Here is a 17,464-nt window from a genome sequence, read left to right on the forward strand (position 1 = left end):
TTTCCGCTCAGGAACTTCTAAATTTCCATTACTCAGAAATTTTCTTCTATAACCTTTTATTATTTTTACAGCTTTGTTCAACACCTTCTCTCTGCATGCAAAACCAACTAAAGTCCATCATGCCGTCCTTTTACTGAGCTGGCAAGATAGCACAGCAGTCAGAAAGCTGGGCTGAATCATTTGCTTCCATTGGTGCAAAGAGCCTATTTTGCATGTGACCTTTTTAGTGCACCGCTAAGATTATTTTTATTTTATTAATTCAATTTATATACTGCCCTTTACTCTAAGATCCCAGAGTAGTGCACAAAATTAAGAACATAATTTACACAGCAAAATAATAAAAACAGAATACACAAAATACAGCGTAAGAATAGAATAGAATAATCTTAATAGCCCACCCACCACCCATTTAACAGGTTATAGATTATTTAATGGCCGAAGGCCTGAGTAAAGAGGCATGTTTTTGCCTGGTGCCTCTACTGGGAGACCAAGGAACATAGCTTTGATGTAGATAGGATTGTACTTAATGCTGCCACTTTGCTAAATTGCCCCTACCACATCAATCTCCCTCTCGTGTGGGAGACCTTGGACACACAGTTACACTCCCCTGAGTTGCTGCATTGATTGAAAGCCTCCAGTCAGTTCCACAGGGTAGATCTAGGCATTGTGCTTCAAAACTGCAGCCCAGGGTCATTTTCACCTCCTTCCCTCATTATGCTTAAGCAGATTGTGACATAATATGGAGAGAATGGAGACTGCAGACCGACATGTCTGACAGTGCGGTTAGCTTCCCTGTGTTGAGTAAGCATCATCTCTAGTGCTGGCCACGCATCCAAGGGGTCTTGGATGTGACCATAGGATTCAGTTGTTCATAATTTTCCTCCTAAGAGCACCTTAGTCAATTAGCATAAATAAGAAGATGGAGGGGAAAAACTGCTTAGAAATTCATTCCCATTGTGGAAAGAATTCAGAGGATGATTGTGTACGCGTATGTATTGTTTATCTGTGTGCACATAAATATATATAAAATACACACACATGCATATAAGCAAAACCAAGCAACAAGCTTTTGGCCTGGAACGTAATAATCCATGCAGTAGGAATAACGCCACGGCGTCTGGCATCTTGTGGGCTCCACTTGCTTCTCTACTAATTGAGCATATTTTGCAAGCCAGGAAGGGACTTTCACACCAGTAATAAAGCCATATTGAAGATACACCTAGTGGTTTTCTCCATAATCTGGAAGCAAATGATTTGGCCCTTGCAACATAAGGAAATACGTTTACTTTCCTTCCACTGTAAGAGCCGATGGCAGCAACAAAGGAATGGATTTCTTAGAGCGATTCTTGCAATCTCACTTTTAACACTCCATGTGCACCATTCAAGGAGAGAGGAACAACCCCTGCATTTGTGCTTCCCAGGAGATAGATCATTTGGAAAAGAGTTGAGCATTTCACCTTGTTTGACTCTCACATCTTGGATTTTTCCTCCCCTTTACTGTGGGAAGCATTTAGGCAGGGGTAAGCCAGGAAAACTAACCCCAGTAACCCATCAGATGTTGCATGCATGGAGACAAGTCACTGGCCCTTTCTCCCTCTCCTTCCACAGATGTTTGGGCGACATCCACATGGAACTAACATCTAGCCATCTTGATTTTGCACAACCTTTCACCCCCCCCCCAACACACTTGTGTCATTTATTTGTGAATTAACTTTAACCCACTCCCCCTTTCTTTTTTCTTTTCCCACCTCATGTATCTCTCCACTTGTGATGGGCACCAGTAATGGTTAGAAACTGTGGCAAACATTTTTGTCACAATTTTTCCACCCATTTTACACAGTGGCCAAGGGAAAGAATTGGTGAAGTTGGGTGGCAAGAGATGAGAAGGGGAAAGGATGTTCACGTTCAGTGGAGATGGCCAAGGCTGTATGAACTGTGTACCAGGTTGCAGAAGGCTGATTTTGTGGAGGAGTCCTTCCACTTTTACTTAACTGAAGTAAGGAGGCAATTGATTTTACTGCCAAAAACTCACCACCACCCTTTTTGGGGTATGTTTTGTCTGAAGAAGAGAAGGTCAAGGAAGACATGGAAATTGAAGCAGACTTATTTTCTGTTGCTCCAGAAGACATGACTAGAATCAGTGTGTGGAGATTGCAAGGAGGCAGATTTCAGCTATATGTTAGAAGGAAGTTCCTACTTGACAATAACAAACTGCCTCTGGAGGTTTGCTGGAGATACTCAGTTAAGCACAGGCTGGATGACCGCTTCTCATGAACACTTTTAAGTTGCATCCTGTCTTGCAGATCCTGCCTTGAGCTTTGAGGTTGGACTCACCAAGGTTCAAAGTCCCAAATTTAATGATTCTGATTATCTGTTTTTACCACTCTCCCTCCAAAGATCTTAGGTTGGAGTGCAGAGTCCATTCTCCCCCTTTTTTATTCTCATAACAACCCTGTGAATTAGATTGGACTTAGAAATAGTGACTGGCCCAAAGAGGGCACTGGAACCCAGATCTCCCTGATTTAAGTCCAACACTCTAATCACTACACCACTTAAAGTCCTTACTCTAAAAATGGTTTGTCTTTTCCTGCAGTCTTTTAGGATTTCTTTTGAAGTCTAAAGCCAGTATCCACCTCTGCCAGTTTTGACAAGGCAGCCATGTAGGCAGAGGGAATCTGGATCAGCTGCGCCACATTTTATGCATCTGCTGCTGTATTCATTGAGGTCACAGCTACAAATGTATTTGTTGAGGTCACAGCTACAAATGGTCTCCTATCCAGTTTCAGATAAAAGCAAATGATTAATCGCCTGTCCTAATGTACCTAGCTGACTGCATGCCATTGCACAAAAGGAAGCCTTTTGACTTCAACCCTGAATATTCACTTAATTTTATTATGCTAAAGCATAAGAGACCCACAGCAATTTGTTTATTTATAAGATTGTCTATATACCACTTTTTGGTTCCCAGAAGAAGGTCCCCAAAGCAATTTACAATAAAAAACTGAAATATAATACTACCAGTTTAAAAAATATTAAATCCAAGAGCAGTATAGAACAACCACAGTTTGATTCATAGGGGGGATAAAAGCTTCAAACCTAAACGCTAGGTGGGAAAAATTTTGACAGCTCACCTAAAGTTGGAGGAAGAGGCCAACCACATCTCTTTGGGGTAGAGTGTCCCAGCCTGTCTGGAACTATGAACAGAAGTACCTCACACCTCAAGAGTCTACTGCAGGATCCATTTGTGTTCCTAGAAGTTAATAGCCAACAGAATAAACTCTGAAGGCACTGTGTAAATGGGCTTCCCTTTACTCTCCCAGCTGTCATCTTGGCTTCCCAGCTCCTTTCTCTTTTCAGTTTCATGCGCATGTTCTGAGCATGATCTTTTGTATGAACTTTTTAATAACCAGACTTCTTTTTCTCTTCAGCTAGTGGCACTTGAGAGTTATGCTAAGATTATCGGTTGGTTCGGACAGAATATTCTTACTAAGGCTCAGCCAAACTTTTGAACTATTTAAAGCTTGACCTAAATTGTGTGGGGTGGGGCAGCCTTTTTGGCCAAGCCCCTGTACTAATGCACTAAACATGTGAACTGTTATTTGTTTTTGCTGAAGCATCATAGTATTAACCTACATGAGTGTTTATGCCTGGATAATTATCATATATTTTTTTTCCTTTTTACAGCTTGGTGATGTGATTAAGCCAAAAATTCTGGCCAAATTGTGTGCTTTGGGTTAAAAACACCAAACACAATATGGACGTGCCATATTGATGCCTAAACATTTCCTGCCATGAATCCACACTCACTCACATTTATTCCTACTCTGAAATGAGTGCAGCTCCGTTTTTTACACTATTCGCTTATAAGTGCTAGCTATATTGAGAGCATGTTCCAGCTGAGGACCGTAAGGTGCCTTCAGGGTAACAAATGGGCATGCATATATGACTAACAAAAAACATGTTCTCATTCACAATGTAAAATGGAATTATCCAAACTCAATCCATGTTTTTATGCAGAAGAACATGGATGGGGAACTTATCCACACACACCCAGTGTTGTTGGACTTCCATTCTCATCAGCCCTAGCCAACATGCGCAGCAGTAAGGGATGATGGGAGTTGCAGTCCTACAACATCTGAACTATAACTTCTGGGAGGCTGCAGCCAGAGGGTTGTGCCAGTGTAGCAGATGTGACTGAAGAATGTGAGGTGTCCAAGCCAGCAAGCACTACCCACTGCCCCCCAACAGAACCACCTATAGCCTATAGAGAACTGTTGAGTCAGGGGCCACTAGAGACCTCTGTGTCTTAAGACAGAGGCAAGGAAGGCCATGAAGCCTAGGGTGCCCTCAGTGTGAGAGAGGATCTCTGCTGCTCTATATTGATGCCATTTATTCATTTTAGTATTTTAAAATTGTGAACCACTTTGGGTTCCTTGGCAGAAAGGCAGTATTTAAGGCAGTAAGTAAAAAAATAAGCCAGAATGACCCACAGATTCCCCATCCCTGCTGTAGATTGTAGCTTTGTCTGCATCCCTTGTTCAGAGCATGGGTATTGTGCCGGTGTTTGGGGTGCAACTAGCTGGTGAAACCCTGCTCACACATTTACTGAATGCTTGAGTGCTCTTGTTTGAAGAAGATGGTTAATACACACCTGTTCCAGATTTGAATGGGTCTACTCCAAGCATAGCCAAGCCCGGGTTAAGCTTCGTGTTTCTAACCCCAAATGCACAATTTTAGGCTTTTAACAGCCCACTGTGGTTTGTGAAACACAATTCCATAGAGAATGGGAGAGACCTACATTGTGTTTCTTTTGCATTACGATGATTCTGAGTTCGAGTGGTGCTAATTTCAGTTCATTACAGTTTCTTTAAAACTCCTTTGGAGGCACTAGGTCTGCCTGGGGGAAGGGCCCATATGCTTTGCATGCAGAGAAGGGTCCGGGTTCTGTCCCTGGAATGGATGGACTTATGTTCTAACTCATTCTAAGGCAGCTTCATCTGCTAATAGGCTTTGAGCAGTTTTCTATAAGGAAGGGGCTTGCGATATGTTGTACAGAGCCCTTGTGAAATTAAAACAGCAGCAAAGAACGTACGATCTTAAAAGATAATTTCATAGCCAAAATCACTGAGGGTGTATCCAGGCTTTTGAGAGCTCTCTTGTAGAATTTCTCAGAAAACCTTTTTGCAATAAATAGGCTACAGGGAAATGACACCACAAGGTGGGTTACATTCTGGCAAATGTGCTGTGTGGTGACATAAAGGAGAAACTGGGTTGAGGGAGAAGCAGCAGACATGCTTGAGCTCTTCTTTTGTAGTAGAAACCTTACAAAGATGTGCTGCTGCTGCTGCTGGCGTTGGTAATACAGTGGTGCCTCGCAAGACGAAATTAATCCGTTCCGCGAGTATCTTCGTCTAGTGGTTTTTTCGTCTTGCGAAGCAACCCTATTAGTGGCTTAGCGGATTAGCGCTATTAGCGGTTTAGCGGCTATTAAAGGCTTAGCGGCTTAGCGGCTTAGCTGCTAAAAGGCTATTAAAGACTTAGCGGCTTAGAAAAAGGGGGGGGAAAGCGAAAAAAAAATCTCAAGACTCGCAAGACATTTTCGTCTTGCGAAGCAAGCCCATAGGGAAATTCGTCCTGCGAAGCGCATTGAAAACGGAAAACCCTTTCGTCTAGCGGGTTTTCCGTCTTGCGAAACATTTGTCTTGCGGGGCACCACTGTATAGAGCAAAGAGCTCTGAATCCCAGAACTCATGAGCATCGCTTGGAGACGACAGAAGCACATGACAAGTGATGCAAGTTTGGCCTCACTTCCAAGTGGTGAGCAAGCAATGCTACTACTGAGCTTGCATCAGTGCCCAGATGGTTTCACATCAGCTGCCACAGGTCAGCTGTGTACAAAACCCATTTGGCACTAGCCTGTGCCACGTTCATAATATGGGCAAGTATTTACCCAGCTCTGCAACAGGAAATCCCTCCTCGTTTATGGCCTTTAGGGGACAGGAGAGTCATAATCTGCAAGGGCTGTGGGGGAAAGGTAATTATTTCACTATCATCTCAATGCTTTTACGACACCCGGGAGAGGTAACCTGGTACACTGCCTCCCCCCCAGCCTGTCAGAACTCATTTGTCCCCATTTAATTTGCGCTGCAATGTAACTTTGTCTTCAAACACTGTAACTGCTGAATTGCTTTGTGCTGTAATGGGATTTGCAAAACCTACAGCCTTCATTAGCAGCAGCAGTAGCAGCAGTAGTCAGAATAGTGTCTGGCCTAATTGACTATGGGGTTGGTGGTCAGCAAAGTAGTCAACACACTTTGTTCCTTTCAGTTAGAAAATAATATTTTGAGGCAGAAATCTAAGGACACTTCAAGGGCCAGAAAACCCCAGTTCTTGATCGACAGATTTCAGAAAACAACTGCTCCACTTGATGATAGTTAGAATATTAGCCATACACTGTGTATTAGGAAACCTCCTTGAAATACAATTAGCACTCACAACTTGAGCAAGCTAGGCGTGTCATCAGGCCACTGCTAGACACAGGATTAAATCTAGGTGAAATCTTTCAATGAAGTCTACCATAGCTCTTCTTAATGTTCCTATGCAATTGGAGGTTTCTAGATGATGCACTAATGTATTGTGAGCTCTATTTTAATTTTATGGATGTATTTTTGTACCACCCACCCACCTGAAATATCAATGCCTCATGGCCATGGATTCTGCCCTCTTCCACACATTTAATGTAATTTGTGAAAGAGCCTTGAGTGGTCTCTTTGTGTCAGTAGATCCTGCAGGGCAAAAAGACAAGCTGGCAGATAATGCTCTGCCCACATGTAACATGTAAAGTCCTTAAGCTAGTGGCTACCAGTGCATCTTGTGGCAGTGAGTTCAAAAAGTGTGCTGGATATTTTGGCAAGCTGTCTGTAGGCGTGGCCTCTGTAAAAAAGCCAAAGGGGACCTCGAAGCCTTCCTGCACAGCCTCCTTTGAAGTGAAGGGCTCTCCAGTCAGATTGTTCCCAAAGACTGGCATGGCATCATCTGTGCCGAGAAAGCCCAACCTATGAGTTTGGACGTGACCCAGTACAGATTACACTTGGGGCCATGAATAATAAGAGGAACTAGGGGGAATGCATCACATAGTAATTTTTTTTGTTCATTTATTTTGACAGCGGTAATTTATTTCCCATTATTCCTGATAAGGCACCCTAATGGAATTGGAAATATATACAAGGCACACTTCACTAAAAGCACCAGAGCTTTAATCATACAAGACCTCACTGCTGCTTCTGCTCGCCAATCATTATCGGAATGAGGGGTGGGGAGAGCAGGGTGTTTTGTTTTTTTACCTTTCTTTTTTCTGAAGAATGCATACATGCACCCTGAGGGATGAATTAGGACACTTCCTAATCAAACCATTTTTGCTAGGTTATGCTCCAGAATGCATTAATGCTGGAGGATATTCTCTCTCTCTCTCTCTGAACACTTCAGCTGTCTCTACAGAGTTAGGACTGATTTGGTGTTTGGCTAGTGAGAAATTAAACACGACAAAAGTTATTTAAAATAATAATAATAATAATAATAATAATAATAATAATAATAGTGATGCAGTTATAACCAGCAAAAGTGTTCCACCTCTCTGCTACAGATAGTTCTAAGGAATTTTGCATTTATTAAAAAAGAAAGAAAAAGACACGTGGGCTCCACACTTGCCCTAAACAAACAGCATCAGGGCTGCTGCGAAACTGATTTGTCAAATTTCTTTGTCAGGTGAAAGCCCATTAATTGACCAACTGGATCAGACCAAACTTCAGTCAGATCTTGGTCCCTAGTATCTACCCCTAAATATGTTGCTAGGCCCTCTCCTTGTGAATTTCTCTTAATCCTTTTTTAAGATCCTGCACTATTGGCCACCACAGCATTCTGTCTCAATGGGTTTCATAGGTAGATTATAGTTTTATAGATTAAGTTTCTCCACATACTGACTGCTTCGTTGGCTGAGTGCTAGTATGCTGGTGGGGTGGGGGAGGGTAGAGAGAAACATTTATTGGCCACTTTTCCTTTCTTTATTTCTTTTGGTTCTGCAGTGTAGTAGAAATGAAGTACTTCTTATTGTCATTGGTTCCCCAGAATTTCCTGAGTGTCCTTGTTTACTTTTTCCGCCATCAGCAAACCTGTATCTGAAGATGAAGCAGTCTCTTTATCCAAGGAGCCCTATGCTTTCTGCGTTGCACTTGAGCAAAAACTCAGCAACATCTTTGTTATAACTACATCAATTGATCCCCTTCTTGCTCAGCCAGTAGAATTTTCTTCAGATTGAGAATGAGGGAAGTTCTGTTCCCACATTCTGAATAGAATCAAAATGCTTCTTTCCCCTGAAAATACCACGGAGAGTAGAAAAGGAAGTTCTGGGAAGTCTTGGTCTTCAGAGGTATTCTGCCTTTGAATATGGAGGCTGTATTCAACTACCATGCCAGTCTGTTCTCAATAGGATTATCCTTCAAGAATTTGTCTTCAGCCTTCAAAGAAGGACTATACAAATTAGTGGAGGATGTATCTGTTCTCAGCGGTTGGACCTTATTGTGGCATTGACTTAAATACGAGACTCTTGGAACTAACAGAAGGGTATTGGCCATTGGGGTCAGATGCTTGGCAAATGTCCTGCAGTTGACCAAAGGCAAAAGACATGATCCACCTGAAAGGTTTTTATGTGTAAGCCATGTCAAAAGTAACTTCAAACTGGCCTGGATTTACACCCTAGTACAGTACCAGTTTGTTAACTAGTCTCTGGACCCTAATCTATAAAGAGTCTCTGGGTGAATTCTGAGATCCCAAGAAAGGTTATTGAGGGCGAAGCCTTTGATCCTGTTAAGCAGGTAAAGGATTAATTGTTCATCACCTCCTGGGAAACAGATCAATAACACTGCCCAAAGAAAGCAGCCTATTCACTCACCCTTCTGTTACTGTCATTTGCTTACTCAGTGGCTGTCAAAGGACCAAAATCCATGTCAGAGCAAGTTGTCTTCCAAAGAAGGGGGAGCACAAATCAGTTCCCACAGAAAAGATGGATTGCGGGAGCCTCTCAGTCAATTATGGATTTCACCTTCCTCCCCCTCCTCCCCCGTGGCACAGTCAGCATGACAGGTGGCAAGAATGGCACTAAGGGGAAATGAGGGAGAAAGGGCACTGGAAGTAACCAAGGGAGGGGGGAGGGTGCCTGTCATTTGCTCAGGCCGTTTGCCTCTTAATGGAAGCATGATTGATTTGTTGCTGCTGTAGTGCCCGTGCTCCCCAGAACATGGATATTTAAGTTAGGAAGGAAGGAAGGGCAAGGACATTTTAAAGGCAAAAGATGATATAAGGCAATACATGCCTTGTTATTGGCTTCCTTCTGTGCAAAACCTGCAAATATTGGCATCACGTTTGTTTGGTACCAGGAGAGAAATGACCACCTTCCACTTTGCACCTTTAGGTACATGGTACTTTGAGGGCCCAAGCCATCTGCTTATTTGTTTTCAGAGGCAGTGAATGTTAGGGATGTGCTGAGCCCCCAGGAAATTCCCAGGCTTTAATCAAAACCCTGTTGCCTTGACAATCTTCCGACATCCAAATCCCCTAATACACCTTAAGCTGGGGAAGGCATTTAGTAGCAACTCTAGAATAGAGAGCTCCATAGTCTCCTTCATTCTTTGAGTTGGCCACACCCATGATGTAAGGGAAATGTTTTTGTATCATGGGGACCTTTCTCTTAATGCTTAATCGAAATGACCCTCCATAACTATAACCAGATTGAAGCTACCTTTTGATAATTTACTGTGTTTTGCCTTCTTATATTAACCTGAGAACAACCCTGCTGAATCAGGCCAAAGATCCATGTAGCCCAGCATCTTGCTTCCCATGGTGTCAATCCAACTGCCCTAGTGGGAAGTCGCAAGCTGGAAGATGACAGCAATAGCTTTTTGTCTGCCCCGAGTCTGTTGCTCATTGGCTTCATTGAAAGATTCTGAATTCTAGTGTGATGTGAGAGGGAGAAAACAGCAGCAGCAGCAACAGAGGGCAGGATGGAACCCTTGGCCCTTTTTTCTGACATTCTTTTAAATATTTGGAGTTGTCAGAATCTCATTGCCTGTATGCTCACTTTTGTAGCCTTCATATAATCAAACTTATGGGACATATCATTTTCCCCATATGTTATAATCAAGTCTTGTTTTATTATTTGTTGGTCGTGTAGATGAGCCCATATTGTAAAGCCAAAAGAAGACAGCAGGCTGAAGGCTCTGTGTGTGTGTTTGTGTTTGTGTTTGTGTGTGTGTTTGTGTTTGTGTTTGTGTTTGTGTTTGTAAAGGCTCATCCACAGTTCCATGGCTTCTAGGTATGGATCCAAGAGTTTTTTTTCTTTTGTCCCATCACTTTCCCTGGGAAAGCAAGCTGTTCACAGCTGAATTGGAGCAAACATCAATCAGCTTTTCTGTGGATTGGTGTTTGCTCTGATTTAGAGGTAAATAGTAAGTTTTCCTGGGGAAAGTGTCAGGTTAAAAAACCCCCAGCCCTCTTGAACCTGTGCCTAGAAGTCACAGACCAAATGGAAGAAATTGTGGGATGAGTAGGTAGCTGTGTTGGTCTGACTCAGTAGAAATAAATTAAAAAATTGTCCAGTGGTACCTTAGAGACCAACTACTGTAAGTTTGTTCTGGGTATAAGCTTTGGTGTGCATACACACTTCTTCAGATACAACACTTCTTCAGATGAGAGGGAGAGAGAGCACGACTGTTAAGAACACGGCAGATAACAAGTCCTGGTTGGGTCAGGTAGCTCTGTTCCTTTTTGTTAGTTCTAATGAGTAAGCAGCTGTGGGCAAGAATCCAGGAGAGTCAGTCAAGGAGAGATAATTTGCAGTAGGAATGGGGAGACTTTGGTTCATTCGCATTTAAAAGCAAACCTACCTAATATGACCTTCCCAAAATAGCATGAAAAGCAATGCACAGGCATCCTTCAAAATTTTCACATCTTCAAATTTTGCAATGCACTTCTCTGGCTAAGTAATGTGTACAAAATGTATATACTAGGGTAAAGGGTGCGTAGTAATGCATATATTAGTGAAAATAGCATTTATAATGCATTATATTAGGGGGAACTGTTGTACAATGTATATTCAGCAAAACTGCATACAGAAATGTGTATATTACAAATTTGCACTAAAATGCTGATGAACTTTCATGAGGCCTTTGTTGTTGTTTTTTAAAAAGTTACAAACTGATGTGGCGAACTGAACGGAAGACTAGAAAAATGAGAAACAGCGAAACTGAAATTAACAGATAGGACCTCCTATTTTGCAGAGTACAATGTTATCCTAGCAAAGGATGGCCACAATCTGGGATAGGATTTTCATACATCACTTCATGTGCTTATAGAAGCTGGGAAAGTGATTCATAAATAGTGTAAATAAATAAACAGCAATAAAAGACAAGGCTGTTTAAATGATGAGGTAGTTAAGCTGAAAAAAAAATCCAGGATGGTTAAGTAGGCCAATTGGAGTGCTAAAAGATCTGCCCATCATGGTGACTAGGTAAGAAGGACAGTTCTGCAGCTACCTAACTGCTTGCGACTGCCTTCCAAAAGAGTCAAAGAATCTGGGATAAGTTCCCCATAGGTTCTAAATCTATATGGAATCCTCGTTGAAAGCATTTAAGCATGTTAGTACTTAGACGTTTGGCATTCTGCACTCTGAATCTGCAAGTCCTCCCAGAAGGAACACAAGAAATGTGTGCTGTACAGCTGCAACCATTTTGAATTTCATGCTTGTGGGATTTCATTTATGCTTTCAGTAGTTAGTTGAGCCAATCATTTATCCTTGACAGGATGTTAAATGTGAAATGTACCATTTTTTGCAGGTGAGCCCAGCGCACCCAAGCTGGAAGGCCAGATGGGAGAAGATGGAAACTCCTTTAAAGTGAATCTCATCAAGCAAGATGATGGAGGCTCCCCCATTCGGCACTATCTCATCAAATACAGAGTTGTAAGTAAGACACTGGCATCTGGGCAAGCCCTGCGTAGTGTTTTATGAATTGTTTCCTGGGCTGTCAAGTGATTAAAAACATTTTTCATTCACTATGACTTCAGTCAATCTAAATTTGTATAAGTTTGCATATCATTCTGAAGCAGCCTTTTGCTTTTAGATGACACACACGTGTGTCTTAGGAGGCACTTGCTACCTGCAGTCTTTAGAAATACTTGTGTTAAAAACAGCATTGTTTTAGAACAAAAATCTTGCTTCTAAGCTAATCCAGGACACATCTTTATTCAATTAAAAGTTATTTCCTTGGTTCTTCTGACCCAAGGCCTAGCCAACATGGTGCCTTCCAGATGTTGTGGACTAGAAATCCCATCAGCCCCAGCAAACGTGGCCAATCTTCTGGGATAATGGGAGCTGTAGCTCTCTCCATTTTGGGGGCCTGGGCACCAATTTGGCTACCTCTAACAGCTTGGGGCCCTGCTATTTGAAGGGTTGCTTTACCCCATATGTGCCTAATCGGCTGCTTTGATCTGGGGAACTACTTGCACTTCTACGAGGACCATATAATGTCCATTCGGATTCTTTGGAGAGTTGACCTTTCAGTGTAGCAGCACCTTTGCTTTGGAATTCCCTGCCTATTAACTTTAGGCAGGCACCCTCACTATACTATTGCATATGCCTGCTAAAAACTGTTTCATTTCAGCATGCCTGCCAGGCATAAAATTCACTTACATGCACCTGTTTTTAACATTTTGCTAATGGTATCTGTATGTTATTGATAATTTTATGTTATTTTATATTTTAGAGGGTTTTTTATTTATTAGGTGTTTTATAAGAGGAAGTAGCCAAAGATTTCTGTTGCTGTTATGGCATCACAGGAGTGACAGTAATGACACAGCTCAAAGCTGGGGTTAACTCTTTATTAGCAGAAATACGATCTCTGAAGACTTGGTTGAGTGTTAGGCCTAATGAGCACAGCAGCTCATTCCTGGTGGTCTTACTCTGAGAAACGCAGTTGCCGAGACTGAACGTCCCCACCTCCTCACAGCTGTCTGTCCCCTCCTCTCCGGGGCTTTTCCCAAGCACTCAGAAACTGCACCTGCGTGCAGCCAGCCTCTCCTTCGCCGTTTTCATGCCTCTTCTGGTTCTGGGAGGCAAGCAGGGAAGGGAGCTTGTTGCAGCAGCAGGAGGAGGAGACACCCATGGCTCTGCACCAGCCCTGACTCATGTCTATCTCTTAGCCCAGGCATAGGCAAATCCGGCCCTCCAGACTACAAATCCCATCATCCCTAGCTAATAGGACCAGTTGTCAGGGATGATGGGAATTGTAGTCTCAAAACATCTGGAGGGCCGAGTTTGCCTATGCCTGTTTTAGCCTCTCTCCTACCACTCTCCTGCTACATTTTCTGCCTCTGATTCTGGACTTCTCTCTGCCACCAGCTCTCAGCTCACTAAACCCTGTTACCTCTTCCCAGTCTTCTCCCTCTGACCACCCATTGTTGTCTCACCCCAGGCTCTGAGCCTTCTTCCCTTGGTGGTTCCCCAGCTGATTCCTCCCATTATACCTATGTGTCCAACCAGCCCACGACATAAGTTGGTTGTTGGTATGTGTTGTACAACTCCGTTTACAGTCTAATGTATTTATGCTTATATTTTTCTGTGTGGTGGGGAAAAGGCAGGATGGCCAGGCCTGATCCCTGCACCATCTGCAATATGACACAGCAATCAGGTCCAGGTCAAGCCTGATACAGTCGCCTGCCATGAGTGAGACTGGCTTTGGATCCAGCCGAACCTCAGCCAGGCTCAACCCCACCTCTTCCCCAGCCTTGGATCATTTTGGAACTTTCTGCTGGCAAACATCCCACCATTGCACTTCATTGAGTGCAGCAGGCTTTCAGTGAGTGCAGGGTTGAGCTTACCTTGTCTTTTCAAAGTGGCTTAAGGTGGTGTTTTTTCTTCTTATTCCAATTAAACATTTCTCCAGTGTTCTGTAGCCTCCTTGACTGCCAGTGGTTCATGATACGTGGGATGGGGAGATGCCTCCCCATCATAGCTGTCAACTTTTCCCTTTTCTTGTGAGGAATCCTATTCGGAATAAGGGAATTTCCCTTTTAAAAAGGGAAAGGTTGACAGCTATGCTCCCCATTTTCCTGTGCTTACAGGAGAACACTGCCAAGAACGTTGTGGGTTTTCAGAAAGTATAGGTACCCGAGGGGGCTGTAGAATGCAGACCCCTAGAGCAGTGACTTATACCCTGAAAGAAAGGCGACCACAAAACTCCTCTGCCACCTCAAAAGGGAGGTAAGCACAAGACAAAGCCAGCACACCACCTGTGAAAATTTCAGCACAATTTTATTTCCCCTTTTGTGACTTTTAGACATACTTTCTTTTCTCGTTATTTGATGGAAAGTGGTAAAAAGACCCTCTCCCCGCTAAAAAAGACAGAATCGTTTTTCGGCCAGTCAGAAGCTATAAGGCATCTTCCTAGGCTCCTTTTATTCCTACCACTTTTGTGCCAAAGGCATTACTTTAGGGCAGAGAGGCAAGGAGGAGAGAAACCGTTTGTCTGGATCTAGATGTTCATGCGTGTTCAGAAATCATAGCCTTGTCTAAACAACAGCTCACTGCTAAACTGCCCTCCCTGCCTTTTCTATCCATTCCCGCAACCCACGCTGCATTTCCACAGAAGCATTCTGCTGAATGGAAACCTGAGATGCGTCTTCCTTCAAGCAGTGACCATGTCATACTCAAGGCTCTGGACTGGAACGCTGAATACGAGGTCTATGTGATTGCAGAGAACCAGCAAGGGAAATCCAAGCCTGCGCATTATGCCTTCAGGACTTCAGCGCAGCCAACCATCATCCCAGGTATGGCAGCAACCAGCTTCCCGCCATTGTTTTCTGCTTGGAATTAATGCAACAGCGCCACATCCTTTAATGTGCTTGAGTTTTTTAAAAACCAAAAAACACCAAAATCCTCAGCAACTTGCTTGCTTACAGCCATTCTCATAACCGGTTACCCATCTAAAGCTTTATTACTCAGCCTTGGACATACCAAACACGATAGGTCGATCCATAGTACAGTCCAACTGGTTTAACCATTTCCCCTGCCCGCCAAGTCCATGAAGTGGTTGTTCTTTGTAACTCATGGCACTCAGGTGAGAATCTTCAAACCCATCGTCAAGGCAAAGGGCATAATCCAGGTCCCGTGCCATTGTTTCTGGCGATGTGCTTCTCCTTTCCTCCAATGGCCAGTGCTGTGAAGCAGGCCTGGGGGACTTGTAAACCTTCAGATGTTGCTGGGCTACAACACCCATGATCCATGCCCACTGGCCATGCTGGCTAAGTCTGATGGAAGCTGGAGTTGCAGCAACATGAGGAGGACCAACATCAGCAGGGACTGTCGTTCAAATGTACCTGTGGATTTTTCACCCCTTCATACCACAGGAGCATCTCTGGCGTTGAAGCTTAAGCAGATGAGATGCTCAAGAAGTGTGAGCTTCTCTCCTTCTTAGTTCTCACATGCGATTTTTTGCTTTCTTTCATATTGGCTATTTCCCAAAATATATCCAAAGGAGATGCAACCTTAATATTCAAAGAAAGCTTTCTAGCTTGATTTTTACCACACAGAGGTATATTTACACAAATGAGAAACCACAGAAGAACTGTAGCAAATTAGGCACTTCATGGTATTATTAAAAATCAAAAGCGTAACTCAATCTTTCTAATGCATACCATATATCAAGCTAGTAATGCCTGGAGGAAAACTTAGCAGCTTTGGAGCAGCTGAAGAAGGCCTTGGCCGGGGTGGTTAACCTGTGCCCCCTCCCCCAGATGTTACTGGATTATAACTCCTATCCTTTCCTATTGGCCACACTAGCTGGGGCTGATGGAATCTTAACATTTCTAAAGTCGCAGGTTAACCACCCCTTCTTAAAATGTCAACCACAGGCAAAACCAAGCTTAGGGATTAGCAAAAACTCTGGTGACACTTGATATTAAGTACCATTGTGACCATGAAATTGTTCACCTCTACAGAACTCTTGCTATTTTAGACCTTGAACAAATAGCATCTCAAAAATAACTGTTTTGGCACATTGAGATATTGATTGCACAGCAAATGCAGAACACCGAGTCCACAGGCAGAGCAGCTGCCTGAATGTTGGGCTATGAAATCACGTTGCAACATGCTGCTGTTATTTGGAAAGTAATGTAGTGAGCTGTGGACTCAGAGCAGAATGAGGAAAACCACTCATTCACTTGCCACACACCTCTTAGCCTAAGCTTTCTATACTTGGTAATAAGAAAAAAATTAAAATTCAACATTTCTTGCCAAGGCAGCTTAATCACACATTGTGCCAAGAAGAACTGAACCTCATGACGCAAATTAAGACCATGTTTATATTTGGCTTCGTTTGCTTAATCCATTTTGTGTTGGCTCATGAAGGTAACGGGCAAAAGAGGAAAACATTTTAGGAGCTAGAAATAGATTTATACTAGGCCTGACATATTTTGGGGGTGCAGAATCCTTCTGGAGGGACACATGTCTGCAGCAGGCAAGTGCAAGGGATACTAGAATCACTGCAGTATCCCTTGAATTTAACAACTGCTGCTAGAAGCATGTCCCCAAGGAGGATTCCCCACCCACAAATAAATCCCATTGTGCCTGGAATACATCTATATTTACTCTTTTTTGCCTATCAGTGATGTTTCACCCATTTTTTGTGGTGTATTTTACTCATCAACTTGATGAGCAACAAACTAGAGAGAAGGCTAAAGACTTCACTCCCTGTTCATGGCAAGCCCTGTGCCTCCATGCATATAGCTCCATTTTTGGGTAAGGGTAATGGAGACACCTTGGAGAAGAAGGCTTTACTTGGGCTTTGTGGTAATCTTTGCATTTTGCCTTTTCTCCTCTTACTTTCGGAAGGGTTGAGGTGGACACAATGTCATTTGCCACCTAAAGATTATGCCTAACTAAGCAAAGACACTCAGTAACATACTAAACTGACTGATGTTCTCGTTTGCCACACCAGCATCTCTAATGTTCCACACCATCAACTCTTTGAAGGACAAATTTCATGGCCAGAGCTGTAACAAATTCTGGGGTAGGGCAGTGGTGGTGTTTGGTTCTCAAGCGCGTTTTCCAATTCAAATTTCTTTCCAAGAATTTGAATTTATATCTTCCTGGTTTGACTTCCCCTTCCCCACCCCAGCCCCCAAACATTCCAAATTATTGTTGGATCCAGATCACTAAAAGAAAAAGAAAAATGGTATTTAAAAGGGAATTGAATTGGCTGGTTGAGATTTGGCATTAACGCCATAAAACTGAGTCACAGAACTGGCAGCCAAATTTCAAAGTTCAAGTCTAAAATTTAAGCATTTGGCTTTCTGGCTGGAAAATTCTTTCAAAATTTTGCAAAAAATAAAAAATCCATTTCAGCTCCATTTTATAACC

At 42.9% G+C, this 17,464-nt stretch overlaps 1 protein-coding gene across 10 annotated transcripts in view; it reads left to right on the top strand.

Moving 5' to 3' along the window:
* The window catches only part of NCAM1 (neural cell adhesion molecule 1), a 216,359-nt gene that overhangs the window by 177,053 nt on the left and 21,842 nt on the right, over window positions 1-17,464 (top strand). For all 10 annotated transcript variants that reach the window (XM_080983406.1, XM_080983408.1, XM_080983410.1 and 7 more), the window contains 2 exons: window positions 11,886-12,010; window positions 14,694-14,874. In XM_080983406.1, the coding sequence (XP_080839532.1) occupies window positions 11,886-12,010; window positions 14,694-14,874 (306 nt within the window). The remainder of the gene's footprint in view (window positions 1-11,885; window positions 12,011-14,693; window positions 14,875-17,464) is intronic.

This window comes from Podarcis pityusensis (genome assembly GCF_964106645.2).
Source record: "Podarcis pityusensis genome assembly, chromosome: 15".
NCBI classification, from domain to species: Eukaryota; Metazoa; Chordata; class Lepidosauria; order Squamata; family Lacertidae; genus Podarcis; species Podarcis pityusensis.